This window comes from Homarus americanus, unplaced genomic scaffold (genome assembly GCF_018991925.1).
Source record: "Homarus americanus isolate GMGI-L3 unplaced genomic scaffold, GMGI_Hamer_2.0 scaffold23110, whole genome shotgun sequence".
NCBI lineage: Eukaryota > Metazoa > Arthropoda > Malacostraca > Decapoda > Nephropidae > Homarus > Homarus americanus.
The window spans coordinates 634,944-662,056 of NW_024752122.1; the positions used below are offsets into that span (position 1 = coordinate 634,944).

The following is a 27,113-nucleotide window of genomic DNA, read 5'->3' on the forward strand; positions in this document are numbered from 1 at the left end:
GTCATATGCCTGTGTGAAATTAGACGCTAGAAAAGTGTCGCTTTGGTCACTGCACAAAGTTAGGTGCCATAGTGTCACTTTTCCCTCCCCAGCCTTCAGATCCTCTCGTGTATACATCTTCTCTATCGTTTACGTAATATAAGGGTAATATTTTTCTTCCTCCTGATGTATTCTGCTGGTGCTCATGTGAGGTTGGGCTATCGTCATGGTCTACAGGGGAAGGAAAGGTGTGTGTGAGAGTCGGGGTGAGGGAGAGAAGAAGAGAGAGAGATGGAAGGTGGGAGAGGAGGAAAACGAAGAGGAGAAATAAGAAGGAATTTAGAGGGATGAATTGTTGGATTGGTTAGGGGGGGAGGCATGTAGGAGAGAAGAGTAGGAGGAGGAGGAGACAAGGAAGAAGAAGAAGAAGAAGAGGGGGAAGCGGGAAGGAAGAGAGGAGGAGAAGAGGAGAAAGGAAGGGAAGAAGATGTTGAGTGTAAAACTGGAGATAGAGTGAGGAAGGGGGGAGAAGGAGGAGGAAGGAGAAGAAAAAGAGGTTAGGGAAGAAGAGAAAGACAGAGTGTTAGAGGATGTAAGAGAAGAATAGAATTAAATGAGAGAAAACAGGGGTAGTAAAGGGATATGAGAGAGGAGGAAAGAGAATTATAGGGAGGAAGAGATTAGGGATAGGCTGGAGACGGAAGGGACAGAGGAAGGGGGGAGGAAGGGGGGGAAGAGAGATAGGGAAAGGGAGAGCAGGAAGAGGGAGAAAATAGGGAGAAGAAAGGAAAATATATGAGGAAAAGGTTAGAAGGAGATGATGAGAGAAGGAATGGAGGAAGGAGAATTTCGAAGGAAAGGAAGAGCAAAGGATATTGGAGAGCAAAGGGAGTGGGGATGAAGGGGGTGCCAGGAGAGAGTAAGGGGTGCCAGGTGAAAGGAAAGGGGCACCAAGAGAAAGGGGAAAGTGTGAGGGGTGAAGGGACACACACACACACACACACACACACACACACACACACTCACACACAGGGTAAGACTTGTATCACCACCACTCCCTTCCTGTGGTTTAGGTTATTACATAATTATCTCTCTCCTACAAGACGCAGTTCTCAACCACAGAGAGAAACTGCCTATAGTGTAGACATTCAGATGTTGTCTCACTATATTTCTCGATCTATTTCACCATCAATTCACACGTAGTTAAACGACAAACTCTTCGAAATGTGTGATGGATGAGGATCAATTCAGACATATTATGATAATAGTGTGTGTGAGAGAGAGAGAGAGAGAGAGAGAGAGAGAGAGAGAGAGAGAGAGAGAGAGAGAGAGAGAGAGAGATTTGATTAGGTAAATTGATTAACAACCTTGTCAATTTATCTAAAATAACAAAACTCAGAAAGTATTACAGTTAGACATATACTGTATGCGTCCATGTATCTATATGATTTCGTGAATAACAATATTTTCTCTACATTATGTTTAGAAGGTTCTGAGAACATTATCAAATTACAGCAAGCAAATTCGAAAGGTCTTCACTTATTATAGATACCCATTTAGACTTTCTTTTATTCTCTATTGAAAAAACTAACGACAGATTCTATTATATTATCTTGCCTCCTGCCATATGTGAGAACTTCTGAGAAAATTTTTGATATAGTTGAGTTAATGTTGATAATGAGGACCTGGGGGTGGGGGAGGTGGCCGTGATGCTCCTTCCCTCCTGACACTATCCGAGAACCTTTCCACAACGTACTTGAGAAGGGCGTATCTTTAGAGGTCCTCCGGCAGTTGCTGTGGACCATCCTACCACTACGAGGCACCGGGACGACCATAAAACCTGGGCGTCAACTATGATAAACATTGCCAGTACGAGCAATCAACAGCACCTGAAGTTGATTTTCATCCCTTAACGAAACTCTGACGTTCGCCCGCCAATTGTTTAGTAATGGCGATGGTAAATCCTAAAAGAAAAATCGACGGAAAAAGCGGTTTCGTCACTGCAGGCATAAAGTAAGCGAACGTTCGTCTGGCGTAGCTTCCGTAAACGTGTCAAACTGAGGCGGACAGAAACAACAGACGCTATGGTTATTCGTGTCGACGCTCTATGGCATAGAGTCAGTAGTTGCTACGGTGGCGTTCCCAAAAACCTTCTGAAACGGCGGGGAGGAGGTGGAGGAGGTGGGGAAGGAGTGGGGATATGAGGAAGAGGGAAGGAGCAGGGAGGAGGGGGAAGGAGGAGGAGGGGGGGATAGGGGGAATCTGTTAAACTGACCCGTGAAGGAAAATAAAGAACTATGAGGATGATGCAGGATAATGGGGGAAAACTGATAACTGGAGAATGAGATAATGAGGATGTAGAAGAGAGGAATGACTACAAAATAAGTTAAAAGGAAAATAAACACATTACCTATTAATTCCTTGACCTGGGACCTGACTAATACCATCAAGACACACACACACACACACGATTTAACATCCGGCTTGTACGTGTACCTAATTGGGGTGACCCAGTACATCATCACAGATTATTAGCACCAACCATTGCTACACTAATGACGTGATGAGTATAAATCGTCGTCACGGTCATTGTAGCGACATTCACCAACCTTCAGTGACCTTGTGTAGGGGATGGAGGGGGAGGGTGGAGGGGGGTTCTAAAGGGAAGGAAGGAAGGAGGTAGGTAAGGGAGGGGGTGCTTGTGTTTTGTCTGATGATTGTGTCACGAAATATGAATTTATTTTTCGAGTTTGTTGCTTGGAGGTGAGTGGGAGGTCAGAGAGTGAGGAGGAAGTGGTGGTGAGGAGAGAGACAAGGAGATGGTTGGCTGAAGGAAGGTAGAGACATAATGAGGAAAAGAGGAAAACAGAAAAATAAGTTAGATAGATAGATAGATAGATATATACCAGGAACTACTCACCCCACGTATCATTCAACCATTCGTTAACGTGACCCTAGACCGCGTCCCAGAACACAACAACCTCAACCTAAGATAAACCGCGAGTGATAATAATGAGAACAGGTTTATAAGGCGCCGTTCGTGACACAATTTTGAGTGCGTAAGTAAGTGTGTGTGCTAGGCCACCACGTCCCAACGTAACATTTGTAAGGGTTATGAGGACTAAGGAGCCGTCAGTAAGTCCACGCCTCCATGGTCACTTGGTCTCGGGAAATGTAAAAGGTGTGATAATATACCGGTAAGGATTTCATTTTTGCTCGGTTTTGTGAAGGTTGTGTTGAAGGTGTTTGTTTGTGTGTGTGCGTGTGTCCTTCTCTCTCTTTTCTGTGGTAAATACCTTGTTTCCTTGGCTTGTCTGTGTCTGTCTTGGGTGGTAATATGGCGTCTAGTAGGGTATTGTTGATGAGGGTTAACGTTCTCTCTCTCTCTCTCTCTCTCTCTCTCTCTCTGTTTCTTTTTATCAACTTCTCTCTCTCTAGTGATCCCCATCTATATCTTTTTGTAGTATCTTTCCTTTTTTCATGATCGCCACCACATCAAATGTGTGTGTGTGTGTGTGTGTGTGTGTGTGTGTTCGACTCGGTCAACAGGGAAGCCCTCTGGTGGACCCTCAGCCATTTTGGCTGCCCCAAAAAATTCATCGCCAATGTGAGGCAACTCCACGATGGCCTGAACGGGAGTGTCCTGCACAATGGCACCCAATCTGAATTCTTCTCCATCCAAACAGGAGTTAAGCAAGGATGTGTACCGGCACCAACTCTCTTTTCCATTTTCTTGGCTGCCTTCCTTACTCGTGTCAGTGCCAATTTAGCCGGCGAGGTGGACATCGAATACCGGTTGAAGGGTCTTTTCAACATAAGACGACTCCAGGCAAGAACAAAGGTGTCGGCAGCTTCCATTACTGAACTTCAATATGCAGATGACCTCACTCTTGTTGCTCACACTGAACGCGACCTAGAGGAGTTCCTGACCACCTACACAGATGCGTAGGCATACTTCGGCCTTGAGGTGAATGTACGTAAGACTCAGATTCTCTTTCAGCCTGTCCCTGGCTCAGACACACCTCCACCATGTACCTAGCTTAACGGTACTACCCTCTCTAATGATACCCACTTTCGGTATCTCAGCTACCACCTGTCCACCACTGCGGACATTGATGAAGAGATTCAGTATCTGATCAGATGTGCATCTCAAGCCTTTGGCAGACTCCGAAACCGTGTCTTCAGCTGTAGGGAGCTGAACTTATCTACAAAGTTACACGTATATAGAGTAGTGGTCCTCCCCACTCTGCTACATGGCAGCGAGACATGGGTTACATACAGGAGGCACCTTAAGGCATTTGAAAACTTTCACCAACGTAGTCTACGTTTCTTCCTCCGAGTTAACTGGGAAGACAGGAGAACAAATGCCAGCATCCTTGCTGACACCAACTGTAGGAGCATCGAGGCTACCATTATCCATAAGCAACTACCCTGGACTGGCCATGTTACCCGCATGGGCGAGAGTAGACTGCCAAAATAACTACTTTACAGTCACCTAACGAATAGTAAACGTAACGCCGGCGGGCAACTGAAAAGGTATAAGGATAGTCTTCAGACAAACCTGAAAAAGTTTCAGATTGACCCACTCACCTGAGAGTCGATTACTCCACATCGTAACGCTTGGAGGAGCACACAAGAGAAAGTGCCAATACTTTCATGTTAGCCCGACTGCAAACCGTGGCAGAAAAGTGCCAACGTCGGAAAGACGCTGCCACCGTCCCTCCCGCACTCGATGTAGCCCTCCACATGTGTAACATCTTTGAACAACTCTGCCGGTCCCGTGTCGGCCTCTTTAGTCACCTCAAAACTCACCAATGAAGGTGACATCCTTAATAACTCACATCATTGTACCATAGCTGGTAGATTGTCATACTCGATTCCGAGTGACAGCAAAGTAGTACTTGTAGTAGTGGTAGTAGTAGTAGTAGTAGTAGTGTGTGTGTGTGTGTGTATCACCTCTTGGGAGTACACATCTATACCTCTAGGGGAAAGCTGAAGTGGTTTAGAGTGAAGGTCTCCAATACTAACCATTTACGTCACTTTGTGTGGTGGTGGTGGCAGCAGCTGTTACGTCAACATCACGATGCTGTTACACCATCTCGTTAAGAACCGAATTCCATGGCATGATATAACTCTGGGATTTATTTTTTTTTTTTGTACATGGCAACGTCAAAAGACCTCCCTACCAAATTTCGAAAATGTAAGAGAAATATCAAAATCATCGCCACGTCGCAGACTACTAAAAAAACCACGAGATTTATGACGAAACAACACATATTTATCACTGTTTTACTAGAGAAATACTGTGTTATATGGCCAGACCGGATAATTGTCTTGAAGATGTATGGTAACAACTTAATTACGCCATATATAAATCTCACCGTTATTCTTATACATTATCAAAACATCCTTCTCAGCTTCCGTTAACATCACTCTATTATTTACAGGTTCCAAGAGTATGTGTATACCTGTACGACAATCAGAATAGTATACTATCAGATCATAATGTCAGAGTCAAATACAGTACATCATACTAATATCACAGTCAATTCATGGCACAATAAGTAAAGACATAGATATTAGGACTAGTTACAAATATCGTGGCAACTCTACTGTCATATTTTGACTTCGTCTGCATCATCCTTAACATGGTGAGGTTGTGTAAATACTCTTCTTGCCCCATTGGTCAGTTCACACAAGAGAGAAAGAGAGAGAGAGAGAGAGAGAGAGAGAGAGAGAGAGAGAGAGAGAGAGAGAGAGAGAGAGAGAGAGAGAGAAAGAGAGAGAGAGAGAGAGAGAGAGAGAGAGAGGATGTTACTGATCCACACACTGTAGCTAGGTAACTTACGTGCCAGTCACCACGCCACCGCAGCCTTGCCTATTTCACCACTAATGAGGAAACGTTCCATTCTTGTGCCATCTTCAGGGTTTCCTCTTACCTCACCTCACCTCCCACCATCTCATTTCCATTTATGTATGTGTGTGTGTGTGTGTGTGGCAACAACAACAACAACAACAACAATAATAATAAAAAAATAATAATAATAATAATAATAATAATAATAATAATAATAATAATAATAATAGTAATAGTAATAATAGTAGTATATTTCAGAGAATTAGTTACATATACAGGGTGTTTCAGAAACCCATTTCATAAACCTGGGGGTTCAAATCCTTGCTCGGGATTTAAGAAAATGCAACAGATTACCCGATTCGGGGTTCAAGCCGATGTTCTGAATATGGTTAATCCACTGTAGGAAATCTCGAATCGAGGAAGCCTGATTCACACGCCTGAGCCGAGCTCAAATCCCAGGTTCAAACCACCATTCTGAATTCGGGCCTATGTGCCTTCAGATCCAAATGGAAATCCACCAATAATTTTCCTGCTAGGTTGAGTAAAAGAAAAAATGTATGAAAGTAGGTTATCCATCACTTGGGAATCTGAGTTCACTGAACCATGTGAGATGAGAAGAAGAGTTTATGAATGTCTGTTGAAGTAAGAGATAAATGTATTCAAAGTAGATTAGAGAAGATGGAAGTTAAGCCAGGTGAAGTAGTGTAAGTAAGGCAGAGAGCAAGAAACTGTGATTGTGACGAGGAGGAAAAAGCAATAAAGATCTGAGTCTCCTTCTAATACTCATCTCCAGTAAGTTATTTGAAGACGGTATAATACGCCCTCAGGTGTCTACTGCATATAGCTAACTATTGATTATATATTATAGTTCTTCGCTTCCTGTACACATATCTCTCTCTCTCTCTCTCTCTCTCTCTCTCTCTTCCAATCTATCTCCTCAATTTCCCTCCCACTCACTACAACGCTTCTTCTGATCAAGTGTTCCTGAAGCAAACCAAGAAAGACAAGCTCTCAACTAATTATGATCCTAAACCGTGGACGATAAGTGAAAGGCGAGGCGATTCAGCTATTCTACAGCGAGGACCCAAGAAGATATTACGCAGCACATCCCAGATGAGAAGAGTTCCAGGGAGATGCCAAGGAGGAAATGACGGCAGCGGAGACAGTGACACAGACGGAAGCCACAAAACGGCCGAGAGAACCGACAACACTCATCGAAACCGGGAAAACAACCAAGCCGCCAACACGCCGAGGACAGGGACGGATAAGTCCAGGCAGGACAGGAACAGCGAGGAGGAAGCACTCGCTGCTAGGTGACCACGTCGTACTATAGTAAAACAGAAAGGAATAGCAGGATGGAGCTGAAGACTTCGGAACGGATGGAAGTGAAAGCTCTGGAACGGATGAAGTTCATGACTCCGAAATGGATGGAGAGACAAGCGACGAATATGAACCGGCCGTTCATGGAACTAAAGAGAATGGCAATACAGAACTGTCAACATGAATAAAAGGGAGGGGAAGATGTACTGTTGTCATGCTTCCGTCCCTTGACGCCCGCTCCATGTTTCCCCAGATCCAATTGTGACTCTTGGATCACTCGACAACTGCCCCGGATGTAGTATATACCCAGCAGGGATCCTTATATGAAACGATGGCACCGATGCGGCCTGATTAATATGCTCCATTGCCTCGTGGTGCCAGACCCCAGATTCACCATGTGTCTGGCTACCACCGACCAAAACAACGGTCGTGAATCTCAGTGTTCTACCCTGGGACGCACCCTGGAAGTATATGTCCACAGAGAGTGTTGTAACATGTATGTTAGGGATAATTAGTTGGAAATAATTATCCCATGTTGGGTAGTGGACCCCTGTATCTGCTATGCTATGCGATGCATACGTGACTGTGCCCGCTGTAGGGCCATTTAGGTTCGATGGGTCCCATTATTTGAAATTTTTTTTTTCAATTTAAATTTTAATTGTTTATTCCTTGATAGAGGAAGCGGGATCCTAGTGCAGTCACTTGGTACCCCTGTACCATAACACCAGAAGCAACTGGCCAGTGTCACAAGTATATACAGTACAGTACAGTCATCCCTTGGTTATAGCGCCTAATTGGGACCCCGCCGATAACGATAGTACAGAACCTATGAGATATATTCTAATTGGTTCCAGGCACCCAAGACCAAACCCCAAGTTTCCCATTTTACGACCATTTAGACCCATTAAATATATATATAATGTTATGGTAAATATCATAAACACACATAGGCATGGCTCGGTTTATTACAAAGTGATGAAAAGGGTACGCTTAATACTGTAGTCCATAAAACATGTAGCTATGCTTTTTTTATTTGGTCCCCCATCTTACAAGTCCGTTTTCTCTCACATCAGGACGCCTGAGTCCTCCGTTTTCTCTCTTAATCTTAGGGTGCACTAGAGACTTCACAATACTTAGTAATGCCACAGAATTTGAAATTGCAACCCCAATTGCAACTGGGGTTGCAATTGTTGAGGCAACTAGATATGTCTGATTACAGCAAATGTATTATTGTCAATTTGTAGGTGAAAGATTTTATCCTCAATAGATGTAGGTTAACATTACACTTGGAGGCAAATGTTTAAAAATAGCCTAAGATAGGAAGCATATTCCTTTAACACATAACATCTGACCAGTATGGGGAGGATCATCGTGTCTCCGTCAGGAAGTCGTGGAGTGGTGGTCCAGCAGACGTCACGGTTTTTTTTTGGGGGGGGGGGCCACGGACGTATATGCGATCGGACGTTGTTCGGTCGGACGTAAACCGGCGCATGACTGTATACTGTAAATGAATAATAATATGGTCACACAAGAGGAAATGGACCTCCTTGTTTTTCGTTTGTGTTTAGAGTCGGGAGTCCAGGACGATGGTTCTACACGAGAAAATGAAGAAAATAAGACCCTGGTTGTAGCTGTAGTAAATATAATGTAAAAATATTAATATATATGTTTTAAGTAACGTTATATAATGATAATAAATGGAACAATCGAAGTAGCTAGCCACTAATGGCAAAGTAAAAAAAAAAGAGATGGATTGGGAACGCCAACATATAGCCTACAGATACATGCACATTTAAGGATACCGCATCATTTATCTTAAGAATAGAATATGTACAAAAGATTCATTATTGTTTTTTACTGAATATTTATTTGATTGAATTAATCTTTATATATATACAAAATGAACAATACAATTCATTAATACTTAGAATATTAAAACACACACGAGGAAAAGAGACGACATTGTTGTTGAGTGTTTACACCCAATAATATATGTGCATGTAACGACCACGGTCATACACGTTAACGCCAAAATCAAATGATTCATATTACGCTCAATAGCCCACAAAACATGTGACTCGGCTTTTATTTTGAGTCCTCCATCTGAGGAATCCGTTTTCCCATCACTTCAAGACACCTCAGTCCTCCGTTATCCCATTTTCTCTGACTTACTGAAACCAACCTCTCTATAAAATGAATTTGAATGTGAGAGAGAACACTTGTTTTGAGTCAACTTAGATATGTTTGTTTACAGTTGGAACATTCAAGATCTATTGTGAGTGTTGTTGAACGCTTCAACTGTCCTTATTGTTAGTAAGACGTGTGAAGTAAGCGAGTGTTGAGTTTGCCAGCTAGAGTGGCGTATTTTATGTCGTCCGTGGGGATACCCATGAGTTTCTGATCGCTACTGAAGTTGTAGTATTTTATGCCCCGACATCAGAGAATCTGATGTTTATAGTTTAGTTAGAGTCAGTTGTCTATTTAAGAAAGTCATTAATTTCCTGAATTATTCTGTCAACCGGTATAATCTCCAAGATCTAACGTTTCCCTGTGAATAGGTCCTTGTTCGCCTCAGGCCTGAGGTCGCAGAATTGATGTTATCAACGTGTAGCCTATATTCCACCTTTTCCTGGCAAGCTCAACCTCTGATTAGATTATATGAATAGACATAGGAAATTACCCTGATCAGAAACACCGGAGTTCATAATGAACGTAATTGGTTCCAGAACCTCGTTCGTTGTAGCATCTGTTCGTTATAGGATTAATCCGTTCCGGACCCCCAAATACAACCACTTAACACTGAAAAAATTCTGTGGAAAATGTAAAAAATACGGTACTTTATCTTACCTTAGTGTTATTCAGCATGCAACTCCTAAACACTGGCACATCACTATCACTTCCACTGGGAGTCTTGGCTTTAAGGTCCTCCAACAATTGTCTGGCCTTCTCACTTCATTAATGTTACCACCTGCCATTTCTTTCTTCCTTTATCCACACTAAGAGTAAATTTTCCATCTCTTCAATCACATTACACCTTGCTTTGCTGTCTAAAGATTCCTTAGCCACTTGCACAGTTTTTAACTCCTCTTTATTCTTCAAAATCGTACATATAGTCGATTTAGCCATCCCATGTTCATCATTGTCAAGTAATGCTTCTTCCATTCTCACGCTTTTTATACTTTTCAGTTTCAAGGGTTATTAGCTTTCACTCGCTTTGGACAACTTATTGTTACATTGTATACTTGTAACAAAATAGTTATACAAATAATGCAATTTCCACATCAAAAGACGAAATTTCAACAATAACAGTGGTACTGGCTACACAATGAGACAAAGATGGCGCTGACGCCTTTGTTGGTCATGGTACAACAATATTCATGCGCCAGGCGAAGTAGTCCTTATTCATCCGCGTTCGTTGTAGGAGTGCGTATGATATAGCATTCTCAATTTTATAGGTAAACCGTTCGTTATAGGAATATTCGTAGTAGGATCCGTTCGTTATAGCACCCCACTGTATAGGGTGATCCAACAGGGTAGAGAAGGTGTTGTTGAAAGATCACCTTTCTGGTATGAATATGGAGGCCCACAGCTTCGCTGGTGCACGATATACTTTACACGGGGGAGGATCACGTCATGCACTCTTCCCAACGTATCTCCAGGTATGTTCATGTGTGTTCTCCCGCCTATTAATTCAGTTTAACTTAGCTGAATAATAGTGTTCGTGTTAACATAGTAATCTTCTATGCATTAGTCAGTAACGTAAAGATTTAGATATTGCCAGCTCCGGCTACAGACGATGTTTTGTGTAGTTGAAGTCAATTATTCCATTCGTGACTCTTCTCAACGATTCCAGACGCTGTTGTAGGGGGTAGTACCCTGAGGTTCGAGCCGCTTATGGGCACGCTTGTCTCTGGAAAGGACGATGGCGGTGGCGATTCCCAGCAGACGCCACGCCCACCGCCACGAGTCAACCTTTCCGGCCAGCTTCCTGAGGCCAGCATGCAGCCTGTAAACAACTTCTGTCCCGGCTGACTGGCCATATGATCATTGGCTCACCCACTCTCGTTCTTATTATATGTATGAGTCAGATATTGATCCATGCTTAGGATGACTAGCAGAAATATAGTCATCCCAGGTTAAGTATTGAACCACTGAATGAGAGTTCAAGGTACCAGGCTGTCTTGCAAAACCAACAGGAGGTATTAGTGTTACTATAATTGTGGAGTTGTCCAGTGTGTTATGTATTCGTCTGTAGTAAACCATGAAAAGACTAACCTGAGAGTATAATGTTCTAACCAAGAATTGAAGAGGTAATTTGTTATTGGTTAAAGTAGACCTGAAGGTCCAGTGATATCTTGTGAATAATAGTTACGGAATCTCTTACTGTCAGGTAATAATACCACAATTGTTCTGAAGAAGTAATAAGAATGAAGTGTGTTTAATGAGGTAATGCTCTCTGAAGTGTTTGATGACTTAATAGGTTAATTATGTTCTGTTTTCGCCTGGAGTGATTTGGAAGAGTATCTCTCTCTCCAATTAACTGTGTTAATAAATATTGAATTAGTAATCTACGAGTATCACCCACTCTACTCCTAAACAATGGTTCCAGAAAATAATACTTACTCATCGCAGCCTACATTCACCACACTACCCAAAACCCTTTTCACAGTTATGTTATATAATGAAAGTCTGGGTGGTGGTAGCTACTCTGTGTAAGTATAAAAGAGTTGTACTAAGAGTAACATGGTTCCCCTAGACTAACCCAGTATGTATAAGAACAGACATAAAATAAAATATACTTCCGGAAAGGTAAGAACATTGAAACTGGAGAATATAATATATATGAACGAAATGAAAAAGACTTGGAAAGTACAAGAAAAGCAAAGATAAGACAGGTATGTACATTGTGAACTAATCTACACCACATAGAAAATTACATAAACATATATACCGCGAAAGTTTAAGATAAAGGAACATACATAACTGAGAAGAATTACTTGTATAAGAATCTAAAGTATACTATAACTACTAAAGAATTGAAGAAGAATCATAATGAAAAGAATATCTGATGGTAAATTATAAAGAGAAAATTCGGCCCATTACACGCGACTAAGGAAACAGTCACTATATGCAATAAAATGATTCAGTATTGCTTATTACTGAATATGTATTTGATTGAATTAATGTTTATATATGAAAATGAGCAATGCAAGTCATTAATACGATGTGAGGAATATTAAAACACACACGCAGGAGACAAGACGGCATTGTTTTCATGAAAGTGACGATGGTTCTACATAAGAAACTGAAGAAAATAAGACCCTGGTTGTAACTGTAGTGAACTTAATTTTAAAGAATTGAAAAACCTGTATGTGTTTTTAAGTAATGTTATTTAATGTTAATAAATGAACACTGATGAAGCAATCACTAATAGTAAAAGAAATAAGAAGCAGAACATTGGGAACGCCAACACTTATTTACTGTTCATATATGTTTTGAATAATATTTATGAATGTAAACTAAAATTTATTCACCAATTGCGTAAAGTCTAAAAACATAAGGACAAAGCCAATGAACATTGTATGAAGTTTTTATTCAGATGACGAAGCTCAATAGGTTCAACTTGGCCGAAGCTGTAGGTTCGACTTTGGCTGAAGCTGCAGCTCATAAAGCTGTTGCAGAAATTTTTATTGAACCCAGTTGATGTTAGTTGCTTATGATGCTGAATTTGATGGTTTAGGCCTTCAGTAAAAAAAAAAGCTCTGAAAGAACCTTGCACAACTGCTTTTTCATTACAGGTATACATTTTGATGTAGAGGTCATTTACGTTTATTTAAATTTTAAGGCTTTGTTCTGTAAATGGATCCATTTCAGAAAATATGTTCATTGCTTGCTCTATATAATACCCACAGACATCTCACCATTTTCATATTGTTTTAACACATCTAGTTTCTTGGCTAAGCTCATATACTGTCTATTAGCTTTTGAAACAAGACTGGCCATCACTTGCTTATGTTGAATAGGGATGCAAATATGCTGTAAGAAACCAGAGTTTTTTTCTCCAGTTCCCGTTCAAGATGCGTGAAAACTAAGGCCAGCCAAGCTCCTCGAAGCGTTAGTTTTGCCACTATTGTAAGGCAGCTTCTTTTTAATACAGCGCTTTCATTTTTTCACGTTAATTTTTTTTTCTATCCATATTAGATTGTTATTATTTATATGAAAATGCACTTTCAGTATTATACTTTGGTCAGAAATACAAATGAAATAAGGATGTAAACTGAATTGGGTCCTAAATTATCTAGGGTTTCAAATACAAATTAAATAAGGATGTAAACTGAATCTGGTCCTAAATTATCTAGGCTTCAAATACAAAAAGAAAGTTGGACGGATCAGGTTGCGCTATCCTGAGGCTTTACTGTACAGGTAAAAGAAATAATTGGTCCTAAAGGAAAATAAATACAATTCATTGCACACGAAAGTACAGTGATCCTCAGTTAACTAGCTACCGGTTAAATCTAATTACCTTCTCAGAAGCTTCTTGACTTGTTAACGAGCAATCCTCGACAATCTAGTTTCTACTAATGACCTCAACATAAAGCTTGCACTGGCGGTCAACCAGCTGTAGTATTAGTCCGCCTAACAGAATGGGCTTCTAGGGCTTAAATTCCTTACTATTTTAGTAAATATCAAAGAAGTTTCATACTATTCACAATTTTAAAAAGTTTAATATTAAATTTTTTTGTCATTTTAACAATTATTGAAATATAATTGAAGGTAATGAAACCTTAGTTTTATGCACGCCATCCAGCCTGTCAACACACCATACAGGCGCCTAGCCTCTGTCTTTTCTTCAGTGAGGTAAAAATCTTTATGGATCTCTCCAACCAAATGCTTTTTTTTTCTGTGTTTCAAAGCAAATTATTGGTCATTTTGAAATTTATTTTACATATTGACAATATATACAAGAGTGGTGTTATTTTAAAGAAATTATGCTTTTACTTGCTAGCAAGCTTTTAAACTTAAAATAGCACGTGTTAAGAGTGTTTGAATCTGCGCATGGAGCCTAAGAGATAAAAAAAAGTAACTTCAATCCAAACTACGCAGGAAATTATAAAAAACATGAAGGCATTAGGAACAAATGCGCTTATGCAAAGAATATGCAGCATGTTGACATCAACTTATCGATAATTCTTGCACAGAAAGAAAAAATTTAAAGAAGAAAAGTGAGACACAAATCTACCGGTAAGAAGGTAGATCCCTAATTGCAGAAACAGAGAGGTTACTTCATCTGGATTAGAGAAAACAGATGAAAGGGTGATTCAGTTTCTACTGAATTTATTTGTGAAAGAGCCAGGGATTTATACAAACATTTAAAGACAGATCAACCTGAGGCTGGTTCGAATTTAAGAAAATATGACATTTTCAGTGTTAGGTTAGGCATGGTGAGGCTGCTAGTGCTGATAAGGAAGGGCAGCAAAGCTTTTAGTGGAGCGAAAGAACTGGTGGAAGAAAAATTATCTTCCACAGCAAGTGTTCAATGTGGACAACAAAACTGCTGTTTTTGTAAAAAGATGCCCAAAAGAACATTCATCATTAGAGATGAAGCCTTACTCTGGGGTATAAACCCATGAAAGACCGCCTCACTTCGCATTAAGCTTGGTGCCATCAAGCTTCAGGATTTCACTGAGCCTATGCTTGTTCATTTCACTCTGAGAACCCTAGTGTTCAACAACATTATGACAAGAGGAAATCTTTTGGAGTTTATTGAAGTCCAACCGGTGAAGGCATGGGTGACAAGACAGCTCTTTAATGAATATAGGGCTGTTATGTGTTTTGCCCTTCTGTCAAGAGCCACTCTAACCACCAATAACCCCTTTAGTGCCTCTTTTTCTCCTCATGGATAGAATGCCCCTGGCAAGACCCTGAACTTGCTACAGAACTTTTGGAGTATCAATTTGACTTTGTGAAAGTGTTGTTTTGCCTCCTAACACTCCATATATCAATCATACAGCCAATGATGGTAATGTGATCAGCAACTTCAAGAAGTTGTACATGAAGAAAATGTTAAGGTGTCATCAGGCAACTTCCACTGATCCTGAACTACAAACAGTTCTGGAAGACACATCTCAACATCCTGGAGACTGTAAAATTGGATACTGTAGTGTCACCATGGCAAAAGTTCTCCACTAGGATCCCTCAATTCTTTCATGGAAAGCAGCACTGTGGCCAACAGTCCATGATTTTGAGGGATTTTAGATGACACAGAGTTGTACCAGGAGATTGTGTCCATTGGTCGTCATTGGGCCTTGGGGCGGAGGAGGATGTCGAAGAGCTTGTGATGTTTCATGAGGAGGAACTTACTCCCTGATGACTTGCAACAACTGGATGAGATGTTAGGAAGCTGACAGTGTGGAGTGAAAAGGATAGTGATGACCATATGTCAACTAAAAGAGTTGAAAGGATGCTATTTACTACTGGGAGTAGTTCAGGAAACTGGCTTCAAGGCAATCTAGATGTGGTGTAATCTGAATAAACTTTTAGGTCATGTTGAGGACACAATGGTCTCCCTTTTAACACACATAAGTTAATGATTAGAGAGATGCCCTGGCCAGAATACAATTGACACTTTCTTTCAGTAAAAGGCAGAGGGAACAAGATGCTAGCCCTCAGCCTTCCACTTCAAGAAGGAGAGAGATATTCCTGCTGGAGAATCTATCAGTCCAGAGGTTCCCTTGACATTTTCATGCGGAAGGTGACTCCCCTTCCAGATGCAGTAAATAGCTCCCTCCACCTTCTCTTCTCCCTCCACCTGCCACTTCAAATTCACATCAGCACATCATCCAAGGGAGCCTACTACACACCTCAAAGTAAGTGTACTTTTCTACCTTTTTTGTTGAATTTAGGCAATTTTGGCGACTGGAACCAATTAATCAAAAACCATTGAAACAATGGTTTGATTAAAAGCAACCTCCTGGAACGGATTGTGCTCGTTAACCTAGGGACCACTGTAATAATGTACCCTCCCCACCCTGATCAGCAAATGCTATTCACAGCCATTTTGAGAATGCATTCCTCGCAAATTTTAAGGGCATGCTGGAGCTATAATGCCCTAATATATTGTGTTGTCAATCTGCACAAGTCATGTACAGTATTGACAACAATAAATGCTCTTGGTTTTATTGCTTGTTAATCTCAATTTAATAAAATTTGGATGTTTCTGAGTAAAAATGGTGCCTTTTTTATGCAACCCTTTTCATTTTACCATCTCTGAAGACTAGTTGACCATCATTACAGGGATTTTATATGGGCACTCTTGGGTAGGCCTTTATAGCAAGATTTTATATCAATTACAGATATAAATTACATGTTTTGTTACTGCATATTTAAGTTTTTTTTATTATTATTAAACAATGTATTAAATTTTATGAGTGTAAAAACGAGACTCATTACTGTACACACACTACTTGAATCTGAACATGTTATCAAGTACTGTACTGTATCAACTACCTCAGTGATCACTTCTTGTTAAACACTGCAAAAGGAACAAGTCTGGAATTAAAAGAAAATTTGGTACCACGTTCATTGGTCAACACTTTTGCTCATCTTATATTAAACAAAATAAATACATTTTTTAAATGCACAGCAATTTAAAACAAAGCAATGCACAAAATTGCCAAGAAATTAAATCCATCACACACTTCAGAACACCATCTTCAACAAAATCATTGTTAAATAATTCTACCATTCAGGAATTGAAAATGAACAGGTTGGAAGCTAAATGAATCAGCATGATATCTGTTCACTTTCAGGAGAATGTAAGCATATATTAGTTAAATGAAAATAAAGCTTTCCAAGTTATGTCATGTCACAAAAAAAGTGTCCTTCCTGGGACAAAGAATGTAAATGACATTAATTGGCAAGTAAAATTATTATGTATTACATTTCAACAAAAACTTGGGAAGCTAAATAAAAATGTGAACTGCACTGTGAAAAAGCTTTCACTGTAGAAAATGTCCACTAATTTCATTTCCTCAAATGTTCCCTTGACAAACTGCAATACATTTTTTCCAGTGTTTGGATCACTTCTCTCTTCTGAGCAAACCACTAACAGATGACAACCAACACCCAAAAAGGTTATTAACTTCCATCATTTTCCACTTAAGATACAATTATCACAAGAACATCACATTAATTTACACTACAGGGGTATACTGTACAACTAAAGAATGCTGCGACAAATAGTCTCCAGTGCGCCTTCTATGTAATCTTGTTTATTAAACTGTACACTGATTACTATATACAATATATATCTGAAAGCACAGTCTGAAGGCTTATGTTAAGTTAAGGGATCACTTTACGTGGCCACAACCTTACTAGCGCTTTACCTCCACTCATCTTGCTAAAATGTCACTTCTCTTTTAATGCAATAAAATATTCATGAAATTAACAAAATTCAGAAAAGTATATTACTAAACTCTTTGGAATAACCTCAGATTTTCTGGCATAATATAATTAAATGTACAGTACAACAAATATTCTATCTCAAACTGGCTGAGAGTGACAATTTTCTCCAAGAGCCCAGCTAGCAAACATCATGGTCTTCAAAAAATTATATTATTCTTTAAATTTATGAAAGTGTTCATCTTGCTGTTTGAGAATAAGCTCTTCTTTTGCCAAGGTTCTTCTTCTTCTCTCTGATCATTAGCTCAAAGTCTGCCCTGAAATATAACCGTAATGAGCATTGTGATAAACATAATTAATAAAGCACGTACAAGGTAGTCACCAGCACAAATACTGCACTGCATTGAGTGACAACATGGCAAGTCAATAATCTAATGAATTCCTACAGGCATGCATTTCAATAAACCTTCCATATTTAGTGCCAAGCTTTTATGAAACGTTTTACTGTATATACCACTCACCAAGCCCCCCCACCCTCCCTACTCCCCCACCAAGCCTCCCACCCTCCTACTCCCTCACCCTCCCTAAAAAACCACACACAAGTTATGAAAAGGTCACACTTGGGAACACATCTCATTATTATTGCTTTATTTTAATGGTAATTAATGATTCATGATCCGATGATTCACCTCACACTGAAATATTGGAGGACACATTACCGTCGTTTTTTGAGGCTTTATTGTATTCCTTTTATGTGTTTGCCCTTAAGACAATTATATCTTTTACCTGTATTGTATGTGTGTAGACACATACACAAAACACATACAAAAAAATAATACAATAATGTGAAAAATCCTCTCACAAATAATCGGAAATAAGACAAAAAAAATTTTTACAAATTTGAGTCTACCCTTAAGTCAACTCCGTGCTTTGTTATTAAGGTTATAACAAAACACGAAGTTGACGAGGGTAGACCCTAATATTTTTAAAACATTTTGTTTTGCTTCTGATTATTTGCAAGAGCATTTTCCAATTATTATTTGTTTGTATGTGTTTTATGTGTGTGTCTATGTGCACACACACACATATATACAATATACTATCATGTCACAATTCTTTTAAGCACAGAGCTGGATATTATCACATCACAAGTCTTTTAAGCACAGAGCTGGATATTATCATGTCACAAGTCTTATAAGCACAGAGCTGGATATTATCATGTCACAAGTCTTATAAGCACAGAGCTGGATATTATCATGTCAAGTCTTATAAGCACAGAGCTGGATGTTATCATGTCATAGGTTTTGTTGTCAGAGATGAGTACTGTACTGTACAGCATCTTGATAAATAAAATGGATAATAGTTTACTTTCTATTTAGAAAATGAGGTTTGTGTAGTGGAAACAACAATAATAAGTGGGTAAGATTAATGCATTACTGTACCTGGTTGTTTAGAAGTAAGGCCCAGCAAAGCTAAGATGGTTCTCCTATTTCCATTGTGGCTGAGGCACAAGACAGGTGTTAGTGGACAACATCTACACCTGTGACTCTAAACCTTAACTTTAATGTTCCTTACACAATCTACAATCTGCTCACTCACTATTTTTCACTCAATTACCACACATTAAACTAGTGTGATATTGTAAATTGTTTGAATTCACAAATCTAATTTTAGTTTACCCTATACTATTTTAACAAACTGACAATAATTTAAGTTCATAAACAAAACAATGGTTTGACACTGATAAGGAACTCAATAAAGGTTGAGAATCACAGAATTTAAAAATAATTTGTTAGTCACAAGACAATCATTTACATGACAACTGTTTAATACTGTATATACTGTACTGTATTTCAAGAATATATAATGAAAACTACAGTAGAGTATCTAAACTGTAATTTAACTACAACCCCAGTTATCTACAACACTTAACCACTGTACTGTTTCATCAAAGTTAGAACTACCGTACAGTGCTCCCTTCAAGTACGCGGGTAATTGGTGCCAATGGAGCAGAGCGTACTTGGGAACTGTGTACTTGGGTACTATAAACGAATGGTTCTGGGACCCCTCCAGATAAACACCATGAACCCAAAACTGGTCTTTCAAAGCACTTTTTCTGCACATATGAAAGTTACCCTTAGTTAAATACGTGTACTTTAGTTATACAAGGTGAATAATAACACAGAAATAAGCCCTTGAATATGAAGTAAAAACACTTTCTTGCCATTGTCAAGCCAGTCTATTATCTCCTCCTTGCATGCCAGGGTCATTGACCTCACTCTTCTGCCTGGCTGGGCAGATGCTGGAGTCCCAACAGCAGTAGGTAGGGTAGCCATGGCAACTGTAACAACCAATAACACCTAAAAAATACAGGAAAAGGCAAACCACTGAAGTGCCTTGAGGACTGGGACTGCCGTCCACGTCGTTGGTGACGTCACAGCCAGGAAGTGACATCCTCGTCTCTTATTGGTTGGTAGTGACCACTCGGCTAATCTCTCTCTCTCTCTCTCTCTCTCTCTCTCTATCTCTCTCTCTCTCTCTCTCCCGTGCCGCACGGAAATTTACGCCCACGTACTTGGGAGTCTGGACCCCGTGCTCTGGTATTTGGGTTGCAGGGCATTGATGCAAGTAGTTGGGTTCTGCACGGCTAAAATCCACATACTTGGGAAGAGCACTGTACTGTACATTCAATAAAACACTTGTCCAAAACTACACTACAGTCGGCCCTTAACATACGCGGGGGTTAGGTAACAGAGATACCCGTGAATATTAAAAATCCGTGTACTATTGTTCCCCCCCACCAAAACAAACCTGGCCCCCCAGGTGTCCTTATTTACCGTATATACCTGTGTGTAGTTCGAGTTTTTAAGACCAAATTATTTGGCAAGAAATTGGGGGTCGACCTTTAAACTGGTAATAGTTTCGTTAGGTTGAAAAATATTTACCAGTAACTACCAGTAAACAATGGAAACGACACACCAACAGCTGTGAGTGTCGGTACAGTTGCCAGGGCAGATCTCTTGCGTCATCATAGCAAGCCCAAAGTAGCCAAATGCATGGTATGGTATACACAGTTCGATGTAAAAGAAAGTAGGCTACTCCTGAATGTGCTGCTTAAGGATCTGTTAACCAAAATTTGATATCTTGATTATAACTTGTTCAAATGGCTTTTAGAAAATGTTCAAATGATTTTTAGAATATTTTAATTACTTTTGCAATGCTAATTACTCGCCACTTATGGGTTTTCGAGGTCATTTCTTGGTGCTTGTGTATTATTCTGGATGTACTTAAATAGTTAGGCACATTAAATTTTAGTTCAGAGAGAAAACGTATTTTTGGCCAAAAATCCTTTAAGGCTATAGACTTACAATTTTCGTCATTTCGGCCAAAAAATGGATTTTGTTCAAAATTTCAGTATAGGTACTCCTGAAGGTGCTGCTTAAGGATCTGTTAACCAAAATTTAATATCTTGATTATAACTTGTTCAAATGGCTTTTAGAAAATGTTCAAATGATTTTTAGAATATTTTAATTACTTTTGCAATGCTAATTACTCCCACTTATGGGTTTTCGAGGTCATTCTTGGTGCTTGTGTTTTATTCTGGATGTACTTAAATAGTTAGGCACATTAAATTTTAGTTCAGAGAGAAAAAGTATTTTTGGCCAAAAATCCTTTAAGGCTATAGACTTACAATTTTTGTCATTTCGGCCAAAAAATGGATTTTGTTCAAAAAATTTCAGTATAGGTACTCCTGAATGTGCTGCTTAAGGATCTGTTAACCAAAATTTGATATCTTGATTATAACTTGTTCAAATGGCTTTTAGAAAATGTTCAAATGATTTTTAGAATATTTTAATTACTTTTGCAATGCTAATTACTCGCCACTTATGGGTTTTCGAGGTCATTTCTTGGTGCTTGTGTATTATTCTGGATGTACTTAAATAGTTAGGCACATTAAATTTTAGTTCAGAGAGAAAAGTATTTTTGGCCAAAAATCCTTTAAGGCATAAGACTTACAATTTTTGTCATTTTCGGCCAAAAAATGGATTTTGTTCAAAATTTCAGTATAGGTACTCCTGAATGTGCTGCTTAAGGATCTGTTAACCAAAATTTGATATCTTGATTATAACTTGTTCAAATGGCTTTTAGAAAATGTTCAAATGATTTTTAGAATATTTTAATTACTTTTGCAATGCTAATTACTCGCCACTTATGGGTTTTCGAGGTCATTTCTTGGTGCTTGTGTATTATTCTGGATGTACTTAAATAGTTAGGCACATTAAATTTTAGTTCAGAGAGAGGAAATAAAAATCCCGTTAAGGCTAGACTTACAATTTTTGTCATTTTCGCCAAAAAATGGATTTGTTCAAAATTTCAGTATAGGGTACTCCTGAATGTGCTGCTTAAGGATCTGTTAACCAAAATTTGATATCTTGATTATAACTTGTTCAAATGGCTTTTAGAAAATGTTCAAATGATTTTTAGAATATTTTAATTACTTTTTGCAATGCTAATTACTCGCCATTTATGGGTTTTCGAGGTCATTTCTTGGTGCTTGTGTATTATTCTGGATGTACTTAAATAGTTAGGCACATTAAATTTTAGTTCAGAGAGAAAAAGATTTTTGGCCAAAAATCCGTTAAGGCTATAGGACTTACAATTTTTGTCATTTTCGGCCAAAAAATGGATTTTGTTCAAAATTTCAGTATAGGTACTCCTGAATGTGCTGCTTAAGGATCTGTTAACCAAAATTTGATATCTTGATTATAACTTGTTCAAATGGCTTTTAGAAAATGTTCAAATGATTTTTAGAATATTTTAATTACTTTTGCAATGCTAATTACTCGCCACTTATGGGTTTTCGAGGTCATTTCTTGGTGCTTGTGTATTATTCTGGATGTACTTAAATAGTTAGGCACATTAAATTTTAGTTCAGAGAGAAAACGTATTTTTGGTCAAAAATCCTTTAAGGCTATAGACTTACAATTTTCGTCATTTCGGCCAAAAAATTGATTTTGTTCAAAATTTCAGTATAGGTACTCCTGAATGTGCTGCTTAAGGATCTGTTAACCAAAATTTGATATCTTGATTATAACTTGTTCAAATGGCTTTTAGAAAATGTTCAAATGATTTTTAGAATATTTTAATTACTTTTGCAATGCTAATTACTCGCCACTTATGGGTTTTCGAGGTCATTTCTTGGTGCTTGTGTATTATTCTGGATGTACTTAAATAGTTAGGCACATTAAATTTTAGTTCAGAGAGAAAAAGTATTTTTGGCCAAAAATCCATTAAGGCTATAGACTTACAATTTTTGTCATTTTCGGCCAAAAAATGGATTTTGTTCAAAATTTCAGTATAGGTAGGCTATTCATTTTTTAAAGTGTATTTATAGATACTGTACATAAATTTTTGTTCATTACATTTGAAACATCACTCTTTGTTAATTAAATTTGAAACAAAAGAAAACTACGATACCGTATTTTCATTAAAATATTATATCACAAGTATATTTTATCTTAACTGTGACGAATGAATATGTTCTCAGAAATAAATATGGAAATGTAAGATTTTGGCTGAAATGATGTACATATTACAGTGGAAAGTGGGATAAAATCATGACGAAAACAATGACTTTTGCTTTCTTTTGTTGTTCAAAAGATTTTACCGTAATCGCTTTTCGAATGGTTTTCAGTTAAAAAACTGTTGTACTGTATTACAATAACATTCTATCCTATCATTAACCTCATAATCCCACAACTGAAAACCATTTGAGAAGCGATTACGGTAACATCTTTTGAACGAAAGAAAGAAAAAGTCATTGCTTTCGTCACAATTTTAACCCACTTTCCACTGTAATACATACGTCATTTCAGCAAAAATATTACATTTCCATATTCTCAGAAATAAATAGAAGTATTGTTGAAAAGTAATGCATTTCAATGTAAATTAGAATAAACTACATGAAAACAAAAGACTTTACCTAACCTTCCGATGTTCAAGATATGTTACTCGTTTTTTTAATAGTTTTCGGTTAAAATACTGTTATATTAGTGATATTCTATTCATACTGTGCTTGATATAATACATTCACGGAAATGTAACATTTTTGCAACTACAATGCTGATGTCAACACAAGCGTGGTTACAGCGAGACTGACTGAGTGAGGGAGAGCTATGCGTGTGTGTGTGTGTGTGTGTGTGTGTGTGTGTGTGAGGTTGCGGGAGCGGGCGGTGTCCCGTGTGAGGTGCCGCGCGCAAGTTGAATGGCGCGAGATTGTAATGTACTTCAATTACTTCAATGTACAAAATATTCCTCCAGTGGGGCAATCCGCGTATTTGCAAATCCGTGTATGCTAAACCCGCGTATGTTAAGGGCCGACTGTATTGTACATTAATTCATAAAAGCAGAACATTTTAAAACTTACCAAAAAAAAATTAAAATGAAACAAAACCTAAAAGAATCTTTGTACAGAAAAGGAGATAAATGAAGTAGGTTAGGTTGAAGCATAAAGAAAGAATACTTAAAAAATATTGAAATAAACTTTACCTTCCTGGATGAAGAAGCTTGAAATAATAAATGTAAAAAATTTTCAACCAAAGTATAAGTTTAATTTACAAAGTACAGTGCTGTACATTGGTGAGTATTATTTATCTGTAACTCATTCTTAGCACAAACAAGCCAGGACTAGAGAAGCATTGAATAAAACAAAGATAAACAATACTGTACTGTACTCACTGCTTAACTGCATCCGGAATGTTTAACTGATCTAATGGTACCATCTGTGCAAGTTCCGTCAAGTTATTCACAAACGTTACCTTGCGGTAAAACTTGGTGCTGTAAAAAAAATACATAAATAAATAAAATAAAACACAAAAATTCTCAATCTTATAAACAAATGATCGATTCAGATAAAACACTTAATGCATGTTCGCGTAGTGGTTTTGTGTTTATTTAACATTAAATAGGCTCGTCAGGGGTAAATCATGGATTTCTTGCAATAATTTGTATAATCCATTATTCATGTGCATAAAATTCTATATAGTGGTGAGGGTTTATTACTATTATAAATAATTAGTCTGATGAACATAAGAGGCCATCACTGGGTTGAGACCAGTTGGCTAGTGTTGTCATTTACTCTAAATCTGGTAAATTGGTTTATATAAATATACTAATAATCAATTACCAAAGTATTTTAACAATTAATAAGAATTAACACTGAATTAAACGAGTTTACATCAAACTAATAAGATAGTTTGGTATGACATGTTAAACGGGGATTGTTTCCTACGCTTTGTACTGGTGGAAGACGGTCAGAGCTGTACATACACCCAGAGAGACCGAGAAAAAGTACACGTTCTACAAAATTTAAGCTATTGGGTTTTACTTATATGTTCTACCTTAAGTACCTAATTGCTTCAAAGAACAGCTGGTTGCAGTCTTCATAGAACTTCAATAAACTTGAACCCTTCCTACAATAAGCTAAGTATCGGAGTACTGTTATGACAAAGGTGAAGTCATGGGATAGGGTGGAAGAGGTAAGCCTCCGTTTTACTTTTAATAAATTAATTAATATTTGTGAGTGTAAGCTACACTTACCACATTTTTCTCTCTGGGTATGTGAGGGTCATCCCCATGTATAAACTAGAAGCAAACTTGTATGGTTTACTTTTCCTATCAAAAATTTGTTTATGCCCAGCTACAGTGTACAGTACATGGGTGTGCAATGTGCTTTTCACCTTTTCAGCTCAACACATCATGAGAACATTCCATGTGCCAGAGCTCACTTGGAGCTTCTTGTGTGAAAATATTTGTCCTATGGTCCTTAGTCTCAAATATGTCTTTTTGCTACTGATAATGGCTCCCCCAAAGCCTCCCTCAACTTGTTGCATTGTAAAGAAGTCATTATAGAGAGAGATCTTAACACCAGAAGCTATGTATTAGATATTGAGAACCTCTTCCATGAGTAACAGCAAAATGCCTGTTAACCCCTTCACAATTTTATTCAGCTCAGAGGGGAGCCCCTACAAAAGATTACCTGCTGAAGGGTCAGTTAAAAATTTGCATCAGGCCTATTAACTTCATCCACAATTGGTTGCTCAGGATTGTGATATGGAATGGACAATCAATATCTTACATCTGAAAACCATTGGATCTTATATGACACTAAATTACTCTTTTCTAAGAAAATGGGTCAACTAAATATGTTCATCAGGACTCTTTCCTTCTCCACAAACACAGCCCAAAGAGGACACACAATACAGTACAATACAATACAATACAACAACTAACCTAATAAATGGTCTAGAAAATGCCACCACAGCTCGAACCCAAAAGGTTGGGTGCACAACATGAAGAGCTTTTAAATTCTTGCGAAGCTTGCGATCAATCATTTGATAAGCTCGTTTGAGCCAGTGGAAACTGGGCATGCTAGATCTTGGGGTGCCTCCAGCCAGGTACACCAGAACATAGTCATCAGCAACCAACTGTTCTAAAGTGGACAACACATACCTGAAATGAGACACAAATGAGTTTAAAGATGTTACTCATCAATATGTACTGTACACAAATTACCTAACAATCCCCTTATACATGTCCCGTGACAAAATATAATTGTCTAACCAAAACTTTCTCATTCCTGTGATTTACAAAATTAAAAACTACCTTATATACTGTACTGTAGTGTACCATTTGGTATACCCTGTACTGTACAGTAGAATAAATTTGAGATATAGTACCTACTTATGACTATACAGTATTTTCTAAACATAACAGTTAGTTCCATGTATCAAACTTTAGATTAATAACAGTACTTTACACAAATTATATTTTAATACAACAAACTTGGAGTTTTTTATCAGCATTTTAGACCAGGGTGTCAAACATGTGGTCCGACACCCTCTTACGTGTGGCCCACTGGCTGCACCTTGAACAGCTAAGAGCCTAAAACATTAGCACTTGAAGTAAAAATTTAAGATTACAGTACTGTATTTGTATCGAATAATACTCTTTTAGTCTATTGACTATCTATTCTATTGAGTCTGTTCAATGGCAGACGTTTTGTGAATCTCAGTCCAGTACGTATCTGGTGCAAGAGCAACGGCCTGCTAATGCATTGTTACCCCTTTGACTAGTGGGGGTTTCCCTCAGCTGAATAAAATCGCCTGGCATTTGCTAAAATAAAAGAGCAATTAGAGATAGTTTTAATGGTTAATTGTGGTTCTAAGCATGCCACTGTATGAGTTGTGAGATGGGTCGACCACTGGCTGAGCACCGGTATTAGACGTGATAGCTCCGATGAGGCGGGCTCTCGCTTGGACAGTCACACAGTACTATTCCTGTATAGTCGCTCAAGGCAGTTGGAGTGTTGCAAAATAATATCAGAAGCTGTGTCCATTGTTTTTACCTTTGAGCCCATAATCGTGTTATCAAAGAAAAGAACAATTAATGACGAGCGTTGGGTGGTACAGGAAAAGTGGAAACTCTTGTACTTTATTGTTGAAATGAATGGATAAAGGACATATTTAATTTGTTAGCAACAGATAGCTGTTGCCAA

The 27,113-nt window shown here is 38.4% G+C and overlaps 1 protein-coding gene across 5 annotated transcripts in view; it reads right to left on the bottom strand.

The window, feature by feature from the left end:
- Positions 1-16,722: 16,722 nt before the first annotated feature.
- LOC121854949 overlaps positions 16,723-27,113 on the bottom strand; it is a 45,485-nt gene continuing 35,094 nt past the window's right edge. For 3 of the 5 annotated variants that reach the window (XM_042349755.1, XM_042349756.1, XM_042349757.1), the window contains exons 8-10: positions 25,850-26,068; positions 24,296-24,394; positions 16,723-17,874 (exon numbers count right to left, since the gene is read on the bottom strand). In XM_042349755.1, coding sequence (XP_042205689.1) covers positions 17,796-17,874; positions 24,296-24,394; positions 25,850-26,068 — 397 coding nt within the window. In that variant the 3' untranslated portion in view covers positions 16,723-17,795. Of the gene's footprint in view, positions 17,875-18,999; positions 19,059-24,106; positions 24,124-24,295; positions 24,395-25,849; positions 26,069-27,113 lie in introns of all 5 variants that reach the window. The other 2 variants (XM_042349759.1, XM_042349758.1) reach the window with 2 other exon arrangements.